The 22,168-nt window shown below is 54.5% G+C and overlaps 2 protein-coding genes across 4 annotated transcripts in view; one reads left to right on the top strand and one right to left on the bottom strand.

Annotated features, from left to right (window-relative positions):
* Positions 1–7,566, bottom strand: part of TEX2 (testis expressed 2) — a 34,177-nt gene extending 26,611 nt beyond the window's left edge. For all 3 annotated transcript variants that reach the window (XM_076052829.1, XM_032976205.2, XM_076052830.1), the window contains exon 1: positions 7,183–7,566. The gene's annotated coding sequence lies outside the window, so the exon portion shown is untranslated. The remainder of the gene's footprint in view (positions 1–7,182) is intronic.
* An 89-nt stretch (positions 7,567–7,655) lies between these two features.
* LOC116955070 (serine/threonine-protein kinase/endoribonuclease IRE1-like) overlaps positions 7,656–22,168 on the top strand; it is a 42,056-nt gene continuing 27,543 nt past the window's right edge. The window contains exon 1 of the mRNA XM_032976024.2: positions 7,656–8,665. Within this exon, the coding sequence (XP_032831915.2) occupies positions 8,591–8,665 (75 nt within the window). The 5' untranslated portion in view covers positions 7,656–8,590. The remainder of the gene's footprint in view (positions 8,666–22,168) is intronic.

Below are 22,168 nucleotides of genomic sequence, written 5' to 3'. Positions count from 1 at the left end.
AGGAGACAAGGAGCACGTGGGAAGACGCAAATGGGGTGGGCGCGCAGCGAGAGGCGGCGGGGAAACGGGACACGGGGCACATTCACCCCGGTCCATTAGCGCCGAGCTGCGATCGTGTTTAGGAAAGCACCCAGACACAATTCACTCCTGGGCTCACCCCAACTCCCTTCCACACCACTGCCTGTGATGACGGCACCACGCAAAAAGGAGAAAGCCTTAACAGACTGTTGGGGGCAAGTGCTGTTAGCGAGTAGCAGCGCCTATGAAGGCCGGAACGACACATGAGGGGGTGGGTGGCGAGAACCACGCCCGGCCGCCTTTGTCTCCCTAGTGGCGATATATTTTTTTAACACACCGCACCGGGTACTCATTTGAGGCCGAGTCGACCTAGGGGAGGGCCCAGGACCGGCTCAGATAATCGTCACCGGTGTTGGCCGTGAGCGGGAATCAAACTCGGGTCGCCAGGTTCGTAGTGCGGCGAGGCTAACCACTACACCACCGCTTCCCACAATTCACTCCCTTTCATAATTACTGTGCCAGCATCACACACACAGCAGGCAAGCCAGGCAGCACAGACTCATACCCACTACACCCCTACCACTCACACTACCCCACTCACCATACCACACACACCACTAACACTACCCCACTCACCCCTACCACTAACCATACCACACACACCACTAACACTAACCCTACCCCACTCATATCCCTACCACTCACCATACCACACACACCACCCCACTCACACCCCTACCACTCACCATACCACACACACCACTAACACTACCCCACTCACCATACCACACACACCACTAACACTAACCCTACCCCACTCATATCCCTACCACTCACCATACCACACACACCACTAACACTACCCCACTCACCATACCACACAAACCACTACCACTCTCACCCCTACCACTCACCATACCACACACACACCACTAACCCTACCCCACTCATATCCCTACCACTCACCATACCACACACCACTAACACTAACCCTACCCCACTCACATCCCAATCACTTACACACTGACCCTACCCAAACACACGCCTAACACTCACCCCTACCCTCTACCAAACACACCTTTGATACTACCAATCACACCACGAACCCTATAACCTGACAACCACCCTAAGCAAGCACATCTCTGCCCATGACCCAAACCCACCCCCGCTGTAAATGTATGCGTGTCTTGAACTTCTTTCGCACCGTACGTAGCCAAGCGTAGCTAATCGGAGGTACGTGAGGGGGAAAGGACAGCAAACTAAATACAAAAAAGCAGTTCGAAAGAAATGCGTCCACGAGTTTTATGTAAGCCCTTCTTCTCAACTCTGACCCATGCATCTGCTTCGTATGTCAGCACCGCGGCACCCCGCACCCTGTTGGGCATCCCGCCACCCCGAGTAAACATCTGACGCTCGCGGCCATAACCCTACTGCCCTGACCTCAACACAGATAATATTAATAATCATAATAATATGTTTTCATTCCTAAGTCGCCCCTGGAACAATGGTTCTCAGAGCGCCGTGCGTGTAGAGGAGGAAGGGATGAGTGAGAGGGAACTGGGGGGAGAGAGAGATAAGAGAAACATGATAGAGACCTAGAGACACAACGAGACAGAGACACACACACACTAGAGACACAACGAGACAGAGACACACACACTAGAGACACAACGAGAAAGAGACACACAATAGAGAACTAGAGAGTGGAGTGTGAGGCTGGGTATTGGAGTGTGAGGCTGGGAAGTGGAGTGTGTGGCTGGGTATTGGAGTGTGTGGCTGGGTAGTGGAGCGTGTGGCTGGGTAGTGGAGTGTGTGGCTGGGTAGTGGAGCGTGTGGCTGGGTAGTGGAGTGTGTGGCTGGGTAGTGGAGCGTGTAGCTGGGTAGTGGAGTGTGAGGCTGGGTATTGGAGTGTAAGGCTGGGTAGTGGAGTGTGTGGCTGGGTAGTGGAGTGTGAGGCTGGGTAGTGGAGTGTGTGGCTGGGTAGTGGAGTGTGTGGCTGGGTAGTGGAGTGTGTGGCTGGGTAGTGGAGTGTGTGGCTGGGTAGTGGAGTGTGTGGCTGGGTAGTGGAGCGTGTGGCTGGGTAGTGGTGTGAGGCTGGGTAGTGCAGCGTGTAGCTGGGTAGTGGAGCGTGTGGCTGGGTAGTGGAGCGTGTGGCTGGGTAGTGGAGTGTGTGACTGGGTAGTGGAGTGTGTGGCTGGGTAGTGGAGCGTGTGGCTGGGTAGTGGTGTGTGAGGCTGGGTAGTGGAGTGTGAGGCTGGGTAGTGGAGTGTGTGGCTGGGTAGTGGAGTGTGTGGCTGGGTAGTGGAGTGAGTGGCTGGGTAGTGGAGTGTGTGGCTGGGTAGTGGAGCGTGTGGCTGGGTAGTGGAGTGTGTGGCTGGGTAGTGGAGTGTGTGGCTGGGTAGTGGAGTGTGTGGCTGGGTAGTGGAGCGTGTGGCTGGGTAGTGGAGTGTGTGGCTGGGTAGTGGAGGGTGTGGCTGGGTAGTGGAGTGTGTGGCTGGGTAGTGGAGGGTGTGGCTGGGTAGTGGAGTGTGTGGCTGGGTAGTGGAGTGTGTGGCTGGGTAGTGGAGGGTGTGGCTGGGTAGTGGAGCGTGTGGCTAGGTAGTGGAGCGTGTGGCTGGGTAGTGGAGTGTGTGGCCGAATCAACTATTCGATGTACGGATGGTTGAACGCAGCCCATGCAAATCCTTAGACAGTGGTAGTAGAATCTTAAAAGTAACTGTGGCTTGCACTGGGAGCCAACGCGGAGGAGCTACGAGGGCCACAGGGAGCGAGGAGGAGAGACGGCCTCGCAGGGCAGCGCGGCTGGGAAGCCCACTCGCTCGGGAGGTTACTCGTAGATCCGCCGGGGTCAAGGCACGAGAGTCGCGGGCCGGCCTGCCAGCAGAGTCTCCTTCAGAATGGGGAGCGTGTAGACACACACACGCACGCACGTGTGCACGCACACACACGTGTGCACACACACGTGCGTGCGTGTCTGTGCGTGCGCGCGCTGAACTTCTTTCGCGCCGGACGCGGCCGCATTCCTTCGGCGGAGCGAGAAGGACGACGACTACGACAAGGTGTCGCCGCGACTTTGCCGACGTTTAGGATCAGCAAAGACAAGGACCTATCCAAGGTAAGATGTCTATCGCGGTGCCAGTGTGTGCGTGTGTCGGCGGGGGCAGACGCCCTGACCATCAAGGCGCCGGATCGAGGGCGGCCGACCCCATGCCCGGTTGGCGGGGCGCGGCTTTGCCACCCCGACCCCGAACGCTGCCTGTGGCCACGGACCCTGGCCACGTGCAGGCAGGGGACGGAGGACCCCCGAAACATTTTCCTTCGGGGGTGAACAGTTCAATCCCTGGTCAAATAATGTTGGCAAATCAGTGCCACGGGGATTGTGAAGACACGCGGAGACAGGGAGACAGGGAGACAGGGAGACAGGGACAGACAGCGTGGCACGGGGAGACAGGGAGACAGGGAGACAGGGACAGACAGCGTGGCACGGGAAGACAGAGAGACAGGGAGACAGGGAAAGACAGCGTGGCATGGGCAGACGGGGAGACAGGGACAGACAGCGTGGCACGGGAAGACGGGGAGACAGGGAGACAGGGACAGACAGCGTGGCATGGGGAGACAGGGAGACAGGGACGGACAGCGTGGCACGGGGAGACAGGAAGACAGGGACACTGTCACATGGGGAGACAGGGAGACACTGCCGGCCAGTGAGACACAGTGAGACGCCGACAATGGCAGACACGCAGAGAGACAACGACACACACACGTACACACAAAGACAAATAGCCCCCTTATAGCCTTAAGCGACCGTTGGGGCAAGTGCTGTTCGTGAGCACGTGCAGACACTGACACACTAACACACACACACACAGAGTGACACACACGCACAGTGACACACACAGTGACACACTGACACACACAGTGACACACTGACACGCATAGTGACACACACACAGTGACACACTGACACGCACAGTGACACCGTGACACACTGACACGCACAGTGACACACACAGTGACACACTGACACACACAGTGACACACTGACACGCATAGTGACACACACACAGTGACACACTGACACGTACAGTGACACACCCGGTGACACCGCCGCGCACAGTGACACACACACACCGTGACACACTGACACGCACCGTGACACACACACAGTGACACACTGACACACACCGTGACACACCGACACACACCGTGACACACTGACACACACCGTGACACACTGACACACACCGTGACATACTGACACACACACAGTGACACACTGATACACAGTGACACACTGACACACACCGTGACACACACACAGTGACACACTGACACGTACAGTGACACACCCGGTGACACACTGACGCGCACAGTGACACACACCGTGACACACTGACGCGCACAGTGACACACACACACCGTGACATACTGACACATACCGTGACACACTGAAACACAGTGGCACACTATCACACACCGTGACACACTGACACACATCGTGACACACTGACACACACCGTGACACACTGACACACAGTAACACACTGACACACAGACCGTGACAGTGATACACACAGACCGTGACACACTGACACACACCGTGACACACTGACACACGCCGTGACACACTGACACACACCGTGACACACTGACACACACCGTGACACACTGACACACACAGACCGTGACAGTGAAACATACAGACCGTGACACACTGACACACACAGTGACACACTGACACACACAGTGACACACTGACACACACCTTGACACACTGACACACACCGTGACACACTGACAGACACACACCGTGACACACTGACAGACACACACAGACCGTGACACACTGACACACACCGTGACACACTGACACACACCGTGACACACTCACACTGTGACACACTCACACCGTGACACACTGACACACACAGTGACAGTGACACACACCGTGACACACTGACACACACCGTGACACACTGACACACACCGTGACACACACACACCGTGGCACACTGACACACACCGTGACAAACTGACACACACCGTGACAGTGACACACACAGTGACACACTGACGCACACCGTGACACACTGACAGTGACACACACAGTGACACACTGACGCACACCGTGACACACTGACACACACCGTGACACACTCACACCGTGACACACTGACACACACAGTGACACACACCGTGACAGTGACACACACCGTGACACACTGACACACACCGTGACAGTGACACACACAGTGACACACTGACACACACCGTGACACACTGACACACACCGTGACACACTGACACACACAGACCGTGACAGTAAAACATACAGACCGTGACACACTGACACACACAGTGACACACTGACACACACCGTGACAGTGACACACACCGTGACACACTGACACACACCGTGACACACTGACACACACCGTGACACACTGACAGACACACACCGTGACACACTGACAGACACACACAGACCGTGACAGTGACACACACCGTGACACACTGACACACACCGTGACAGTGACATACACACCGTGACACAGTGACACACACCGTGACAGTGACACACACACACCGTGACACACTGACACACAGTGACAGTGACACACACCGTGGCACAGTGACACACACCGTGACACACTGACACACACAGTGACAGTGACACACTGACACACACAGTGACACACACCGTGACACACTGACACACACAGTGACACACTGACACACCGTGACACACACAGTGACACACTGACACACCGTGACACACTGACACACACAGTGACAGTGACACACTGACACACACCGTGACACACTGACACACAGTGACAGTGACACACACCGTGACACACTCACACCGTGACACACTGACACACACAGTGACAGTGACACACACCGTGACACACTGACACACACCGTGACACAGTGACACACACCGTGACACAGTGACACACACAGTGACAGTGACACACTGACACATACAGTGACAGTGACACACACCGTGACACAGTGACACACACCGTGACACAGTGACACACACAGTGACAGTGACACACTGACACACACAGTGACAGTGACACACACCGTGACACAGTGACACACACCGTGACACACACCGTGACACACTGACACACCGTGACACACTGACACACACAGTGACACACTGACACACACCGTGACACACTGACACACCGTGACACACTGACACACACCGTGACACACAGTGACACACACCGTGACACACTGACACACACCGTGACACACTGACACAGTGACAGTGACACACACCGTGACACACTGACACACACCGTAACACACTGACACACACCGTGACACACTCACACCGTGACACACTGACACACACAGTGACAGTGACACACACCGTGACACACTGACACACACCGTGACACAGTGACACACACCGTGACACAGTGACACACACAGTGACAGTGACACACTGACACACACAGTGACAGTGACACACACCGTGACACAGTGACACACACCGTGACACACACCGTGACACACTGACACATCGTGACACACTGACACACACAGTGACACACTGACACACACCGTGACACACTGACACACCGTGACACACTGACACACACCGTGACACACAGTGACACACACCGTGACACACTGACACACACCGTTACACACACACTGACACACACTGTGACACACTGACACACACCGTGACACACAGTGACAGTGACACACACCGTGACACACTGACACACACAGTGACACACTGAGACACCGTGACACACACAGTGACAGTGACACACTGACACACAGTGACACACACACTGACACACACCGTGACACAGTGACACACACCGTGACACACACTGACACACAGTGACACACACCGTGACACACAGTGACACACTGACACACCGTGACACACTGACACACACAGTGACAGTGACACACACCGTGATACACTGACACACACAGTGACACACTGATACACACCGTGACACACACTGACACACAGTGACACACACACTGACACACACCGTGACACACACACTGACACACACCGTGACACACAGTGACACACTGACACACACACTGACACACACAGTGACACACTGACACACAGTGACACACACCGTGACACACAGCGAGCCGCGTCTCCCTCACCTCCTCGTGATCCTGTCGTCTCCTACGCGCGCTCCTTCCCCGCTGCCGCCGCCTCCTCCCCGCCGTCTTCGTCCACCCGACTCGCGGTCATCGCCGTCGCTACACGCGGGGGGCGTGGGGGGAGGAGGAGACCGCGAGAGGCGACGAAGAGGAGAGGGGAGTGGGGGAGAGAAGACGACGACGAGGAGGAGCGATGAGGTGGAGGATCAGAGCAGAGAGCCCCCGGTAAAGGGCGAAGCGGGGAGGCGACCGTGATTACAGCGTGACGTCATCCACTACACGGGGCGTGGCGTCATCGTACCACACGGGGCGCGTGACGTTTCATACCGCACGGGGCGGGGGGGGGCGACGTCAGCCTACCACACGGGGCGTGACGTTTAAACGCCACACGGGACGGGACGTCATCCTACCAAACAGGGGCGCGACGGCATCCGACCACACAGGGCGTGACGTCGTGCGGCTTCACACGCCCCGCGCGTCACCGCCGAACACCACGTGATGTCACCCAGAAGACACGGCGGGCGTGTGGTGCCGACAACGGCGCGTTGGGTGTGACGTCATCACAACTTTAGGAGGAATGTCCCCACCTCGCGCTGCACATGCGTGACGTCATCCTTACACGCGGGGCGACGTCACCATCAGTGGCGCGCGTGAAGACGCGACACATGACATCGCTGCAATCTACGTGACGTCATCACTACACGCGCAGCGTGATGCGAACTCCACAAGCTGTGCAACATCGCCGCTACACGCGGCGCGACGTCATAGACCACGCCGGTAATTACGTCACCACGCACGCGCGACGGGATGTCGTCACTGCAAACCGCTAATCGCGGCGTGACGTCACCTCACAGCCCCCCCCCCACCACCACCACCACCACCGGGGTGGCGCCGGCGTGTTGACGCGCGACGTCACACGTCCCTGGGCCAATGGGAGCGCGAGGTGTGGAGCTTCCTGTTGTGGGCCTGGGGGGGGAGGGGACCGGGGCTCCGGACCCTGAATCCCCCCAGCAACTCTCACAGAGCGCAGCCCTAGGGGCGTCCTCTGGAGCCCCCCCACCGTCTCCCCTACTACTGAGGTACTTACTGAGTCTCCTAGAGTCCTCTGGAGCCCCCCCCCCCGTCTCCCCTACTACTGAGGTACTTACTGAGTCCCCGGGTCTCTGTCTCCTTGAGTCCCCTAGTCCTTGAGTCCTCTAGTCCTCGAGTCCTTGTCTCCGCTCTAGCTCCCGACTCCCTGTCTCCCCCGAGTTCCCAAGTCCCTGGAAGTCTCCCCGAGTCACCACCGAGTCGTTGAGTCTCGAGTCCCTCAAATCCCACGTCTCTCTGAGTCCCATGTCCCCGGGTCTCCCGAGTCCCTGAGTGTCCCCCCAAGTCGTCGCCTCCCTGGCCTGCTGTGGTTGAGGCGATGCCGGTCACGTCGCCTCGTCGCCTCTCTGCCCTGGCGTGGCCTCCGATGGTGCTGCTGCTGTGCCTCACCGCGGTGAGTGTGGTGTGTGTGTGTGGTGAGTGGGTGGTGAGTGGGTGGGTGGTTAATGTGTGTGTGTGGTGATTGTGTGTGTGGTATGTTGTGATTGTGTGTGTGGTGTGTTGTGATTGTGTGTGTGGGGTGTTGTGATTGTGTGTGTGGTATGTGGTATGTGTGTTGCGTGTGGTGAGTGTGTGTGATGACTATGTGTGTTGTGTGTGATGAGTTTGTGGTGAGTTTGTGCGTGTGGTGAGTGTGTATGGTGGGTGTGCGTGTGGCGAGTTTGTGCGTGTGGTGAGTTTGTGCGTGTGGTGAGTTTGTGCGTGTGGTGAGTTTGTGCTTGTGGTGAGTTTGTGTGTGGTGAGTTTGTGCGTATGGTGAGTGTGTGTGTGGTGAGTTTCTGCGTGTGGTGAGTTTGTGCGTGTGGTGAGTTTGTGCGTGTGGTGAGTTTGTGCGTGTGTGGTGAGTTTGTGTGGTGAGTTTGTGCGTGTGTGGTGAGTGTGTGCGTGTGTGGTGAGTGTTTGATGAGTTTGTGGTGAGTTTGTGCGTGTGGTGAGTGAGTGTGTGTGGTGAGTTTCTGCGTCTGGTTATTTGTGTGGTGTGTGCGTGGTGAGTATGTGTGTAGTGTGTGTGTTGAGTGTGTGATGAGTATGTGTGGTGTGTGTGGTGAGTGTGTGGTGTGTGTAGTGAGTGTGTGATGAGTTTGTGTGTGGTGAGTGTGTGTGTAGTGTGTGTGGTGAGTGTGTGTGTGGTGAGTTTGTGCGTATGGTGTGTGTGTGGTGAGTTTGTGCGTGTGCTGAGTTTGTGCGTGTGGTGAGTTTGTGCGTGTGTGGTGAGTATGTGTGTAGTGTGTGTGGTGAGTGTGTGATGAGTATGTGTGGTGAGTGTGTGATGAGTTTGTGTGTGTGGTGAGTGTGTGTGTGGTGAGTTTGTGTGTAGTGTGTGTGGTGAGTGTGTGTGTGGTGCGTTTGTGTGTAGTGTGTGTGGTGAGTGTGTGTGTGGTGAGTTTGTGTGTAGTGTGTGTGGTGAGTTTGTGTGTAGTGTGTGTGGTGAGTTTGTGTGTAGTGTGTGTGGTGAGTATGTGTGGTGAGTGTGTGTGTGGTGAGTTTGTGTGTAGTGTGTGTGGTGAGTATGTGTGGTGAATGTGTGTGCAGTGTGTAGTGTAGTGTGTGTGCTGAGTATGTGTGTGTGTGGTGAGTGTGGTGAGTTTGTGTGTAGTGTGTGTGGTGAGTATGTGTGGTGTGTGTGTAGTGAGTGTGGTGAGTTTGTGCGTGTGTGGTGAGTGTGGTGAGTTTGTGTGTGCGTGGTGAGGAGCGGAAGTGTAGCGGTTAGCGCGCCGTGCTAGCAACCCGGCGACCCGAGTTCGATTCCCGTTCACGGCCACCAACCCCAGTGACGATTATCTGAACCGGTCCCGGGCCTCTCCTATGTCGACTCAGCCTCAAATGAGTACCTGCTGCGGTGTGTAAACATCGTCACTGGGGAGACAAAGGCGTCCGGGCGTGGTGTCGGCCACCCACCCCCTCGTGTGCCGTGCCGACCTTCAAAGGTGCTCGCTAAGAGCACTTGCCCCAAACAGTCTGTTAAGGCTATAAGGGGGATCTTTGTCTTCGTGGTGAGTGATGGGTTTCTGTGTGATTGGTGAGTGTGGGGTGTGTGTGTGAGATGGGTGTACATAATAACGGTGAGTGTGCTGAGTGGACGTGGTTGAGAATGATCCTGTGAGCGTGGCAGAGTTGGGAATTGGTCAGTCAATGAACCGCGTGGTTCAGCGTGGTGAGTGAGAGTGGTGGGCGAGTGGTGGGTGACGATGTGTGGGCGAGTGGCCAGACCCCCCTCACTCACCTGCCCTCGAAGTGTCTTCCATTCGAGACAATTCCCCCATCGTCTGCACTTCCTCCTCTCTCCCCACGTGCTGGTTGCAGTGGGGCTGAACGATTTGGGGAAAATATCTAGCTGCGATTTTTCTGACAGATGTTGCGATTGCGATTTGATTTGCGATTACATTTTTTTTAAAGTCAAGCTTCAGTTCAATATTCACTGTGTAATAGATTTAAAACACGCGATGGAGCATTACCACGTGATACCATCAAAACATGAACTGCTCCATATATGCTTATGCAAGGACGAGAACTTAAAAGATATGAATTGCTTCCAACATGTATTTATTAAAATGTTTTAATTGAAATAAAACAATCAAACATAGAACAATTGTTAAGTTAAATAAATACAAATATAATAATACAATAATAAAACAATTCCAATAAGAAAGTTATAGGACTCTTCAAATCGCAAAAAATCGCAGCCTTTGAGATTTGCTTATCGCATTGTTTCAAATTGCGATTTCGATTTGAAATCGATTAATCGTTCAGCCCTACTGGATGGGGGGCGAGGGTGAGTGTGGAATGGGGGTGAGATGGTGAGTTCACAAAGTTAGCTTGTCTGAGTCCATATTTGCTGTTGGTGTTAGGGCCACGTGGTACCGTGGCAGTAGTAGGTTTTGGCCAATGCGGCTATTCGTAGTGATCACAATTGCACACATCCTCTACAGAGTTATTGTTGACACGTGCCAGTGTGTCAACACGTGCCCCCTATGTATTGATCAACATCTAACCCATATAGCTCATAATCTCCGGTGGCCTAAAGACTTATCATGGCTACAGTGGTTGACAAACGCAGGATTTGATCATCGTACAGGGGGGGGGGGGTCACAAGACATATGGACCACACTGTAAAATGGACCGCATAAATCATAATATATTTGCAAAACATAACATCGTTTGGTGGGTGGTGTAGGGTTTGACGACAATAATTGTTGCCATAGAGACTACCGCCACGTGGCCCCGAACCCAAAGAACAAATGTGGGTCAGCACCGGGTCAAGTGTTATATGAGCTAGAGAGAGGAGAGAGTGTGGTCAGAGTGGCTGGTGAGCAATGTCACCGGTGGGTCACGAGAGTGGTGAGCGCGGTGGTTAAGTGTAGCGTGAGATTGGTGAGCTGAGTGTGGGGAAAGCGGGGGTGGGTGAGAGTGTTGTGTGACAGTATTGAGAGTGGTGATGCGCGACTGTAGTGATGTGATGTGTGGTGTGGTGAGTGGGTGTGGTGGTGAGTGGCCGTTGTGAGTGTGGTGATTTTTTGCATGTGAGTATTGGATGAGTGATATTGGTGAGTGTTGAGTGAGTGATATTGGTGAGTGTTTGGTGAGTGATATTGGTGAGTGTTGGGTGAGTGATATTGGTGAGTATTGGATGAGTGATATTGCTAAGTGTTGGGTGAGTTATATTGGTGAGTGTTGGGAGAGTGATATTGGTAGCTGTTGGGTGAGTTATATTGGTGAGTGTTGGGAGAGTGATATTGGTGAGTGTTGGGAGAGTGATATTGGTAGCTGTTGGGTGAGTGATATTGGTGAGTGTTAGGAGAGTGATATTGGTAGCTGTTGGGTGAGTGATATTGGTGAGTGTTGGGAGAGTGATATTGGTGAGTGTTGGGAGAGTGATATTGCTAGCTGTTGGGTGAGTTATATTGGTGAGTGTTGGGAGAGTGATATTGGTGAGTGTTGGGAGAGTGATATTGGTAACTGTTGGGTGAGTGATATTGGTGAGTGTTGGAAGAGTGATATTGGTAGCTGTTGGGTGAGTTATATTGGTGAGTGTTGGAAGAGTGATATTGGTGAGTGTTGGGAGAGTGATATTGGTAGCTGTTGGGCGAGTTATATTGGTGAGTGTTGGGTGAGTGATATTGGTGAGTGTTGGGAGAGTGACATGATGGACGCTTGTGTTACGCCCGAAACGTCGTGATTTATTTTATTTTATACCTACGTGACTTTACCGAAAGAACCAAAGAGTATGTGTTGGTGAGTATACCCAGTCCCACATCTCCTGCCCCCCCCCTCCACCATGCAAAGTGCCATCCTCTGTTCACTGTCTCCACTTCCTTCTCTGTCGCCACGTGCAAGCGTGGCCCCTCACTGTTCAGTTCATTGGAGCCCGGTCGGTGGTCTTGGGTCGGTGGTCTGGGGTCGTTGGATTGGGGTCGGTGGTCTTGGGTCGGTGGTCTGGGGTCGGTGGTCTGGGGTCGGTGGTCTGGGGTCATTGGACTGGGGTCGTTGGATTGGGGTCGGTGGTCTTGGGTCGGTGGTCTGGGGTCGGTGGTCTGGGGTCGGTGGTCTGGGGTCATTGGACTGGGGTCGGTGGTCTGGGGTCGGTGGTCTGGGGTCGTTGGACTGGGGTCGTTGGACTAGGATCGGTGGTCTTGGGTCTTGGGTCGGTGGTCTGGGGCACGGCGGCCGAGTGAGCCCCCTGTGTGCGTGTCGCCGTTAAATCCACTGTCAGCACGGAGCGTTCCATCGGCGTGCGCCATGACGGACGCGCCCAGGGCACACGCCGCGCGGTCGCGGTGATCGTTGTGCCCACGGCGTTCTGGCTCGACTCCACTCCACTCCACTCGCTCGCTGGCAAAGATCGCCCTCCCCCAAGCCCCGTGCAGCCCTAAAGGCGTTAGGGCCAGGTGCTGTTCGCAACAACAACAACCGCCATTCACCACAAAGTGGCGGTGACGTCCCCACGACGCTTGTGCCAGGCTAGGTGCACGCTGAGGCCACGTGAAGTGTCGAACGCCCGCTGGCAGGAGGTCACGGGGCAGACCCAGCAGGTGCCGTGGGTCGACTGACTGAGATGACCGGCTGATGCACCACCCGTGCCCCCTACTGTGCCACCTCGATGTGCTTTAGCCGCCCGACGCTCCGCTCGTTGTTGTGAGCGTCGCTCCTCTGCCCTCCGTTGTTGCTGGAGGGCGACTGCCTCCAACTGCCCAGTAGCAGCGTCCTTCACGAGCACCTACGCACACACAGTACTCTGCACACACCTAAACACAGTCACACACACACTGTTGTTAGCGAGTAGCACCTATGAAGGCCGGCATGGCACACGAGAGGAGGTGGGGGTGGCCAGCACTATGCCCGGCCGATTTTTTTTCTCCCTAGTGGCGATGTTTTTACACACCAGGTACTCGTTTGAGGCTGAGTCAACCTAGGGGAGGCCCAGGACCGGTTCAGATATTCATAATCATACTGGAGGAATCCGATGCGCTTTCAAGATATGTTTCACAGGTGTCTAGTCAAGACACGGGGTCAGAGAGTTACAACAACCAACACGACATAAACACAATAGCGATGCAAGTTACAAGAAAGGTAAACAATGCACTCAAAGACACGCAAATACAGCACGAAACCATCCCGATCCTAACAGGCAAAGCCCACTTAGGTCTACACTTACTTGTCAGAAGCGACCCGGCCACAAATGATAGCTCAACAAAGTGGTCCATCATTTGGACAATTGATAGCACCAACATAATCTAAATTACGTAATCTCAATGCATGCCGGGAAAGACCCGGAGAAAAAGTCCACGCGACCACGTGGTAAACACGCTGGCTCCAAATATACAGCAGCAGCAGGCGTCTGGGTCGGGATCGAACCCACGACCTCCTGCATACCAGGCGAGGTAGTTAAGATCTCGCCAACTTGGCCGCCCCTTTAACAAATAAATAAAGTATATCAGTTGAAATTGCATCATCAGTTCTCAATGTTCAAAAAGGGGCTGTAAAACAACAGCAAAACAAAGTCACAGACCACACCAAGACAGCACACATTACAATTTAATGATTCAATACATTGTTCAGGATTACATTTATAAATCACATTTGCAAATGTGGCTGTATCCAGCACTAACATTCTGCTTTAAAATGTTTTTACAACAGAGATCCTCCGTATAACCTTAACATACTGTTGGGGAATGTGCTGTTAGCGAGCAACTATGAAGGCCGGCACAACACGGCACATAGGGTGGGTGGCCAGCACCATGCCCGGCCGCCTTTGTCTCCCGCGTAGCGATATTTACACACCGCTCCAGGTATTCATTTGAGGCTGAGTCGACCTAGAGGTGGCCCAGAACCGATTCAAATCTTCACCAGTGGTGTTGGCCGTGAGCGGGAATCGAACCCGGGTCGCCGGGTTCGTAGTGCAGCGTAGCGCGAAGTGCTACACCACCGCTCCCGTCCACGCACACACACACACGTTACACACTCGCACGCATGTACACACACGTACACACACGCGGACTGTGGGCTGTGTGTTGAAACCTCGTGGGTACCAGGGTACAGACACAGCCGGTCGATCTCTCACGTCCCACCGCCCCGCCTGCTCTCACCCCCCCCACTCCATCCTCCCTCGAATCCCCCATCAGCCCCCATTTATCCCGGTGCCATCGATTGCCGTGCAGGTCTGCCGAGTGAGCCGGGCTTATCTCGCGAGCACCCACAGCCGAGTTCACCGGGGTCACGGCATCGCCTGTAGCCAGCGCAGCAACAGCGGGCACGACGGGAGGTCTGGCCACGCCGGGCTGTGTCTGTGTGCGTGTGGTGGGACACGGAGGAGGGTGGTGTGCAGGTGGCGTGCAGGTGGAGTGCAGGTGGAGTGCAGGTGGAGTGCAGGTGGAGTGCAGGTGGAGTACACGTGGGCCCGTAGGGAGTGTGAGCGAGTGACTGACTGTGGGGAGCGGTGGCGCAGCGGTGAGCGCGCTGCTGCTACGAACCCGGCGACCCGAGTTCGATTCCCGCTCACGGCCACGAATACTAGTGACGATTGTCTGGATCCGGCCCTGGTCCTCTGCCAAGGTCGACTCAGCCTCAAATGAGTACCTGGTGCGGTGTGTAAACATCGCCACTGGGGAGACAAAGGCGGGCGGGCGTGGTGCTGGTCACCCACCCCCTCTCGTGTGCCGTGCCGGCCTTCATAGATGCTCGCTAACAGCACTTGCCCCAACAGTCTGTTAAGGCTACACGGGGGATCTTTGTCCTTATTGTGAGTGGTTTGCGCAGTGCGCTAACGAACCTGAGTTTGAATCCCGCTCGTGGCCAATAACAGTGACAATTATATAACCGGTTCTGGGACTCCCCTAGGTCGATTTGGCTTCAGATGAGTACCTGGTGTGGTGTATAAACACTGGGGGAGACAAAGGTGGCCGCGTGTGGGTACTTGGCCACACCCTACCCCCTTGCGTGCTGTCCTGGCCTTCACAGGCGCTCGCTGACAGCACTTGCCCCAAGAAGCATGTGTAGGCTACACAGGGAATCTTTGTCTGACGCAGGTGGGATAAGGCGGGGTGGGGGGGGTGTCGAGAGAGTGTGGGGTGTGTGTTTGCGTTCAGGCAACCGGCGCAGATGGATTAAGTGGGTGGTGTGTGTGTGTGTGTCTGTGAGTGTGTGTGCGTATGTTTGGGGAGCGGTGGTGTAGCGGTTAGCGCTCCGCAGCGCTATGAACCCGGCGACCCGGGTTCGATTCCCACTCACGGCCAACATCAGTGAACCGTTCCTGGGCCTCCCCTAGGTCGAATCAGCCTCAAATGAGTACCTGGTGCGGTGTGTAAACATCGCCACTGGGGAGGCAAAGGCGGTCGGGCGTGGTGCTGGCCACCCACCCTCTCGTGTACCGTTCCAGCCTTCATAGGTGCTTGCTAACAGCACTTGCCCCCTGCAGTCTGTTAAGGCTAGACGGGGGATCTTTGTTCTTTGTGCACGGGCGCGGTGTGCGTACGTGTGGTGTGACAGTGTGCGCGAGTCTGGGTGGCCATGTGTATATTGCACCTGATCGTCATATCGTTCACTTTGACCCTTAGCACCTGGGCCTGTCCCGTGACCTCCCTGCCAGCAGGGAGAGCCTTCCACAATTAACGTGACGGCCTCAATGTGCACCTAGCCTGGCACCTCAGTTCACCCACAGCGCCTGGGTGTCTCCCCTGGCTTCCTGTCAGCAGGGAGAGCCTTGCACACTTTACGTGACCTTCAAAGTGCACCTAGCCTGGTACAAGCGCCGCGGTGACGTCGTCGTCGCCGCTGCTGCTGTCTGGTGGTGTTATTGTCGTTGTGGGGGAAAGTGAGCGCGTGGCACAGCGGTTGTTGGAGAATGTTGTTGTTGTTGGAGGTGGTGTATTGTACGTACGTATGTTTGTATGTATGTATGCACGTTGAACTTATTTCGCACCGTACGTCGCCAATCGTGTTAATCGGAGGTGCGGGGGAAGGACAACAGACTAAAAGGCAGCAGCGGTGGTGGTAATTAGTACGTGGTTGTTACTGGAAGTGGTGGTGGTGGTTGTTATTGTTATTGGTGGTCGTTGTTCTGAAAATTAGGCGGCCCCCGGCCATGAATGTCTGAAACCAGATGACTGTGCGTGCGGTGCGTGTGTGTCATGCTACCGGTGATTATCTACCAGTTTAGAATAATGTGGCCTATTTCTGGAACTAATTGGCGGGTTTGTTTTGAGCACGGGTAGAGGTGATGCACCGTCACCACCACCACCACCAGCACCACCATCGCACGCCGGCGTGGATGAGAACCCTCGTTTCGTCCGAGTACGTCCGACGCCACAGCGAGATGTTCAGCGGGCGCGTCGCTCTCGTGAAGAGGGGCGGCCGCTCGATCCCCACATCCTCGTCGGTTGACGCGCGACTTAAAATCCACACGGTTCAGTCGCACGGCTTCTGTGGGGTGGGGGGGGGTGGGCTAGGAGATGTTAACTACCTCGCCTGGTATACACGAGGTCGTGGGCTCGATCCCGACCCTGACGCCTGCTCTATATTTCGAGTTTGCGTGTCTCCCTCTCTCTCATCATCATCATCACAGTGGCTAGGAGATGTTAACTACCTCGCCTGGTATACACGAGGTCGTGGTTTCGATCCCGACCCTGACGCCTGCTCTATATTTCGAGTTTGCGTGTCTCTCTCTCTCTCATCATCACAGTGGCTAGGAGATGTTAACTACCTCGCCTGGTATACACGAGGTCGTGGGCTCGATCCCGACTCTTGACGCCTGCTCTATATTTCGAGTTTGCGTGTCTTTCTCATCATCATCATCATCACAGTGGCTAGGAGTTGTTAACTACCTCGCCTGGTATACACGAGGTCGTGGGTTCGATCTCGACCCTGACGCCTGCTCTATATTTCGAGTTTGCGTGTCTCATCATCATCATCACGGTGGCTAGGAGTTGTTAACTACCTCGCCTGGTATACACGAGGTCGTGGGTTCGATCCCGACCCTGACGCCTGCTCTATATTTGGAGTTTGCGTGTCTCTGTCTCTTCTCGGTCCCGTGGATTTTTCTCCGGTTCCTCCGGGTTTTCCCTCCGCTCTGAATCGACATGCGTTCAGAGTAATTTGGCTGCTAGAAATTTCCACGTGATGGTAATCCACTTTGTTGAGCTGCCATTTGTGTTGGCCGTGTCGCTTCCTGAAAAAGAGCTTCGTGGCTCAGTAATGGAATCCCCTCGCCTCTCATCCACGCATCTCGCTTTCCCTCCGTCGCACCTCCCGTAGTAGACGGTGATTGTTGTTGTTGTCTTACATTGTGCGCGACGCTGCCGCTTGTTGACTTAACACCCAACGGGGCCCGTCAATGACAACTCCGCGTGTGCGCGTGTGCGCGTGTGCGCGTGTGCCTGGCCTTTAGAGGGTGGGGGGTTAGGAAAAAAACAGACGACGTTTCGGGCGATGGCCCTTCCCCATGGCACGCACGTGCCGCGAAGTCGTGCACCACCGCCAACGTGATATTAGGAAGCCACTGGCAGCTGTGCACTTTTAAGTAATCATCTAGATTGACAAACTCATTTATTTGGAACTGTTTTGTGTGTTTAGTTCGTATTTCCCCTGCGCACCCCTGATTAGCTATTGTTGGCTACGTACGGTGTGAAAGAAGTTGAACATGCAGTAGATACATATGAGTATGGGTCTTTATGGGTTTCTGTGGGTCTGAACGGTTCTATACGATTCTCTGGATCTCTGTGGGTCTCTTTGGGTCTCTTCCTTCCGATATTCGGAAGCCACTGGAGCCATGCACTTTTAAATCATCTAGATTGAAAACGAATTCCTTGAGGACTGCTTTTTGTGTTTAGCTCGTTGCCCTTCCCCTTCGCACCTCCGATTTGCTACGGTTGGCTACGTACGGTGCGGGGTGTGGTTCATTGGCAGAGATGTGCTTGCTTCTTCTTGGGATGGTTGTCAGGATTAGGGTTCGTGGTATGATTGTCAGTGATGTGTTTGTTAGGGGTGCGGTGAGTGCTCAGGGGTGAGTTTGGCAGGACTGCTGTTGACGGGGGAGGGTTTCACGGTTAGCGTCGGTCGTTGCTGAAGTAGCGATCGTCGGCGTTTGTCGTGGTCGTTGTTGTTGGCGCGCGGCCGCTGACGCCGCACGTGCGAGTCGCGCTACCGTCAGCGCGTCGTGCCGTGCTCCCCGATGCCGTGCCGCCGCTGTGCCGCCATCGATGCCACCGCCGCTGGCCTGGTGCCCGTGACACCGCTTGGCTCATTGCGTAATCGCGGTGGCGGGAGGAGGGGAAACGGTGAAGCCGCAACCGCATCGTCGCCGAAGACTCACGTCGCCCACCGCACGGCCTCTCCTGGCCGAGCCGGAGCCGTGCCCCCGGTAGCCGTGGTGAACGCGGCTAATCTCGTTCATTCTCTGCAATTACTCCACCCTGTTGCAATGACTCTCCTCCACTCTTCCTTCCGATATGAGGAAGCCACTGCGAACTTCGCACTTTGAAATCATTTCTGTGCAACTGCTTTTTTGTGTTCTTTGGGTCTTTCAGTGAAGTCACGTAGACAGGTTCAAAGAAAATAAGAGCAAAAACTACGACGTTTCGATCGCAACACAAGCGGTCGCCTTCAGGATTCCTGCAGTCACGAAAGCTTCAAGTCAAGATTTGCTTTTTTTGTGTTTACTTTGTTGCCCTTCCCCCGCACCTCCGAATAGCACGGTTGGCTATGTACGGTGTGAAACAAGTTCAGCACACGTACACTGCCGATCTCGTCAAGGAGCGTAAACCATCGTCACGCGAACGCTGCTCATCCTCGCAGTGGCGTTAGGCGAGCGATTGAGCAAAGACGGTGGTGGTCACCGCATGCGCTTCTGCGGCCGTCTGGAACGCTCTTTCCTTGAGATATTAGGAGGCCGCTGGAGCTACGCACTTTGAAATCATCATCATCCCGATGGATAAACTTTCCCTGCACCTTCGATTAGCGTGGTTGGCTACGTGCATAAAAACTACTGCACGTGACTGTATACTACACTACTATACACTACACTGCTATACTCTATATACTACACCGTGCTACCCACCACACTATACACTACTATACACAACACCACTATACTAGATTGACAAACTCATTTCTTTAGAACTGCTTTTTTGTGTTTAGTTTGTTGACCAGCCCCCACACCCTCTGACTAGCACGGTTGGCTACGTACGGTACGAAAGAAGTTCAACCATACAATACACCCTCCCACCCAGTAATGCAGCACTGGAGGCAGCAGCGAGGGTTAGTGGACCACAATAAGACAACAAAGATCCCCCGCATGGCCTTAACAGACTGTTGGGGAAATTTCTGTTAGCGATTTGCACCTACGAAGGCCGGCAAGGCACATAGGGTCGGTGGCCAGCACCACACCTGGCCGCCTTTGTCTCCCTAGTAGCGATGTTTACACACCGCACCGGGTACTCATTTGAGGCTGAGTCGACCTAGAGGTGGCCCAGGACTGGTTCAGACATTCGCCACTGGTCTTGGACGTGAGCGGGAATCGGACTCGGGTCGCCGAGTATTTGTCGAGCTACACTATGAGTGGATCGTACACACACAAGCACACGCACACACGCGCGCGCACACTACACACACCCATGATGGTGAAACTCCCTACCCGCGGAAGTCGAGGTCGCCGCCGCCTCCTGGCTCATGGCCAGGGCACGATGATGGCAGTACAGCAAGTGGGTTAATTCCCAACTGTACGGGGATTCAGCGCCAGTTCTGGCCACCTTCCCAAGCTCGTCTGTGAATTCCCGCGCACCGTGAATCGTTCCGTCTTCCACTCTTCCTCCCGGCTCCGCTGGTTTTCCACCCACACGCATGGACCCTCATTCGTCGGCTGAAAAAATCTGAATGTGCGGAGGACCCACAGAACTTGGGACGTTTGTTGGTCGTCCCGGTGGCTTCTCCTCGGCCTCGCCAGAGGCCTCGCCACGACCGGCCGAATTTGAGCCGAAGCAGAAGCGCTTGAAGGCCGAGTTGCGGTGGCGTGGGTGGCGGTGGCCGGCTGACGTGGCAACGGGTGGTCGGTTGCCAACGCCGGTTCCTGAATCGCGAGGTCTCTCCCCCCCCCCATCACCACGACGCTGGTGGCGGGGGACGTCGGCCGCATTTCGTGTCCCGACGGCCGAGCGGGGGGGCCGTGGCATCACCGTGGAAACGGGAGCGTGTCGACGACACTACGAACCCCGGCGACGATGAGTTCCAATTCCCGCTCGTAGCCGACAGTCGGTGACGAATATCTAAACCGGTCCCTGGGCTGCCACTGGGTCGACTCAGAATTTAAAATGAACACCTTGTGCGGTGTGTCTAAAACGTGGGCGCTGGGGAGAGGAGAAAGTTGGGCCGGCGTGGTGTGGAACTCGCGGCGCGATGATCCGCTGGTGCCACCACACACTTGCTCCGAGCTCTGCGGTCCTCTGCATGTGAAGATGTTTTCCGCCAATTAATGAATGATGATACACGCGCGGGAGGAGGCCTGAGCGGCGGGAGAGAACCCCCCGCAATGCGAAGGGTCCACAGTGCTCTGTCCCCGTGCAGATGGAAACGGATGGAGATGAGTCCCCACTTCAGAATCGGACTCTTTGATTCAGACCGCGGGGGGGAATCCGATGAGCTATGAAGCTCATTTGTCACAGATTTACAATATGGGGCACGGGGTCAGAAAGTTACGACAACAAACAATTCAAACACACGGTAGTAGTGCAAAGCAGATAGAAGGTTGACAAATCTGGTTGTCGCCTGATGAAGCTATTTGTAATTACGGGCGAAACGTCGGACTGAGATTGTAAACGTTGTGGCTTGGCTCTCTAACACACTACCGATGTGCTGTACTAGTATAATACACTATACACTACACTATACACTACACTATACACTACACTATACACTACACTATACACTAGTGCTGTACTAATGTACTACACTATACACTACACTATATACTAGTGCTGTACTAGTACCCTACACTATACACTACACTACACACTACACTATACACTAGTGCTGTACTAGTATACTAAACTATACACTACACTACACTCGTGCTGTACTAGTATACTACACTATATACTACACTATACACTACACTATACACTAGTGCTGTACTAGTATACTACACTATACACTAGTGCTGTACTAGTATACTACACTATACACTACACTATCCACTAGTGCTGTACTAGTATACTAAACTATACACTACACTATACACTAGTGCTGTACTAGTATATTGCACTATACACTACACTATACACTACACTATACACTAGTGCTGTACTAGTATATTACACTATACACTACACTATACACTACACTATACACTCGTGCTGAACTAGTGTACTACACTATACACTAGTGCTGTACTAGTACACTACACTATACACTA

Source organism: Petromyzon marinus, chromosome 58 (genome assembly GCF_048934315.1).
Source record: "Petromyzon marinus isolate PM22_M1 ecotype Great Lakes invasive population chromosome 58, UKy_Petmar_22M1.pri1.0, whole genome shotgun sequence".
In the NCBI taxonomy this organism is placed as follows: domain Eukaryota; kingdom Metazoa; phylum Chordata; class Hyperoartia; order Petromyzontiformes; family Petromyzontidae; genus Petromyzon; species Petromyzon marinus.
The sequence above is the reverse complement of the archived record's forward strand: the minus strand, read 5'-3'. Positions and strand labels throughout refer to the sequence as shown.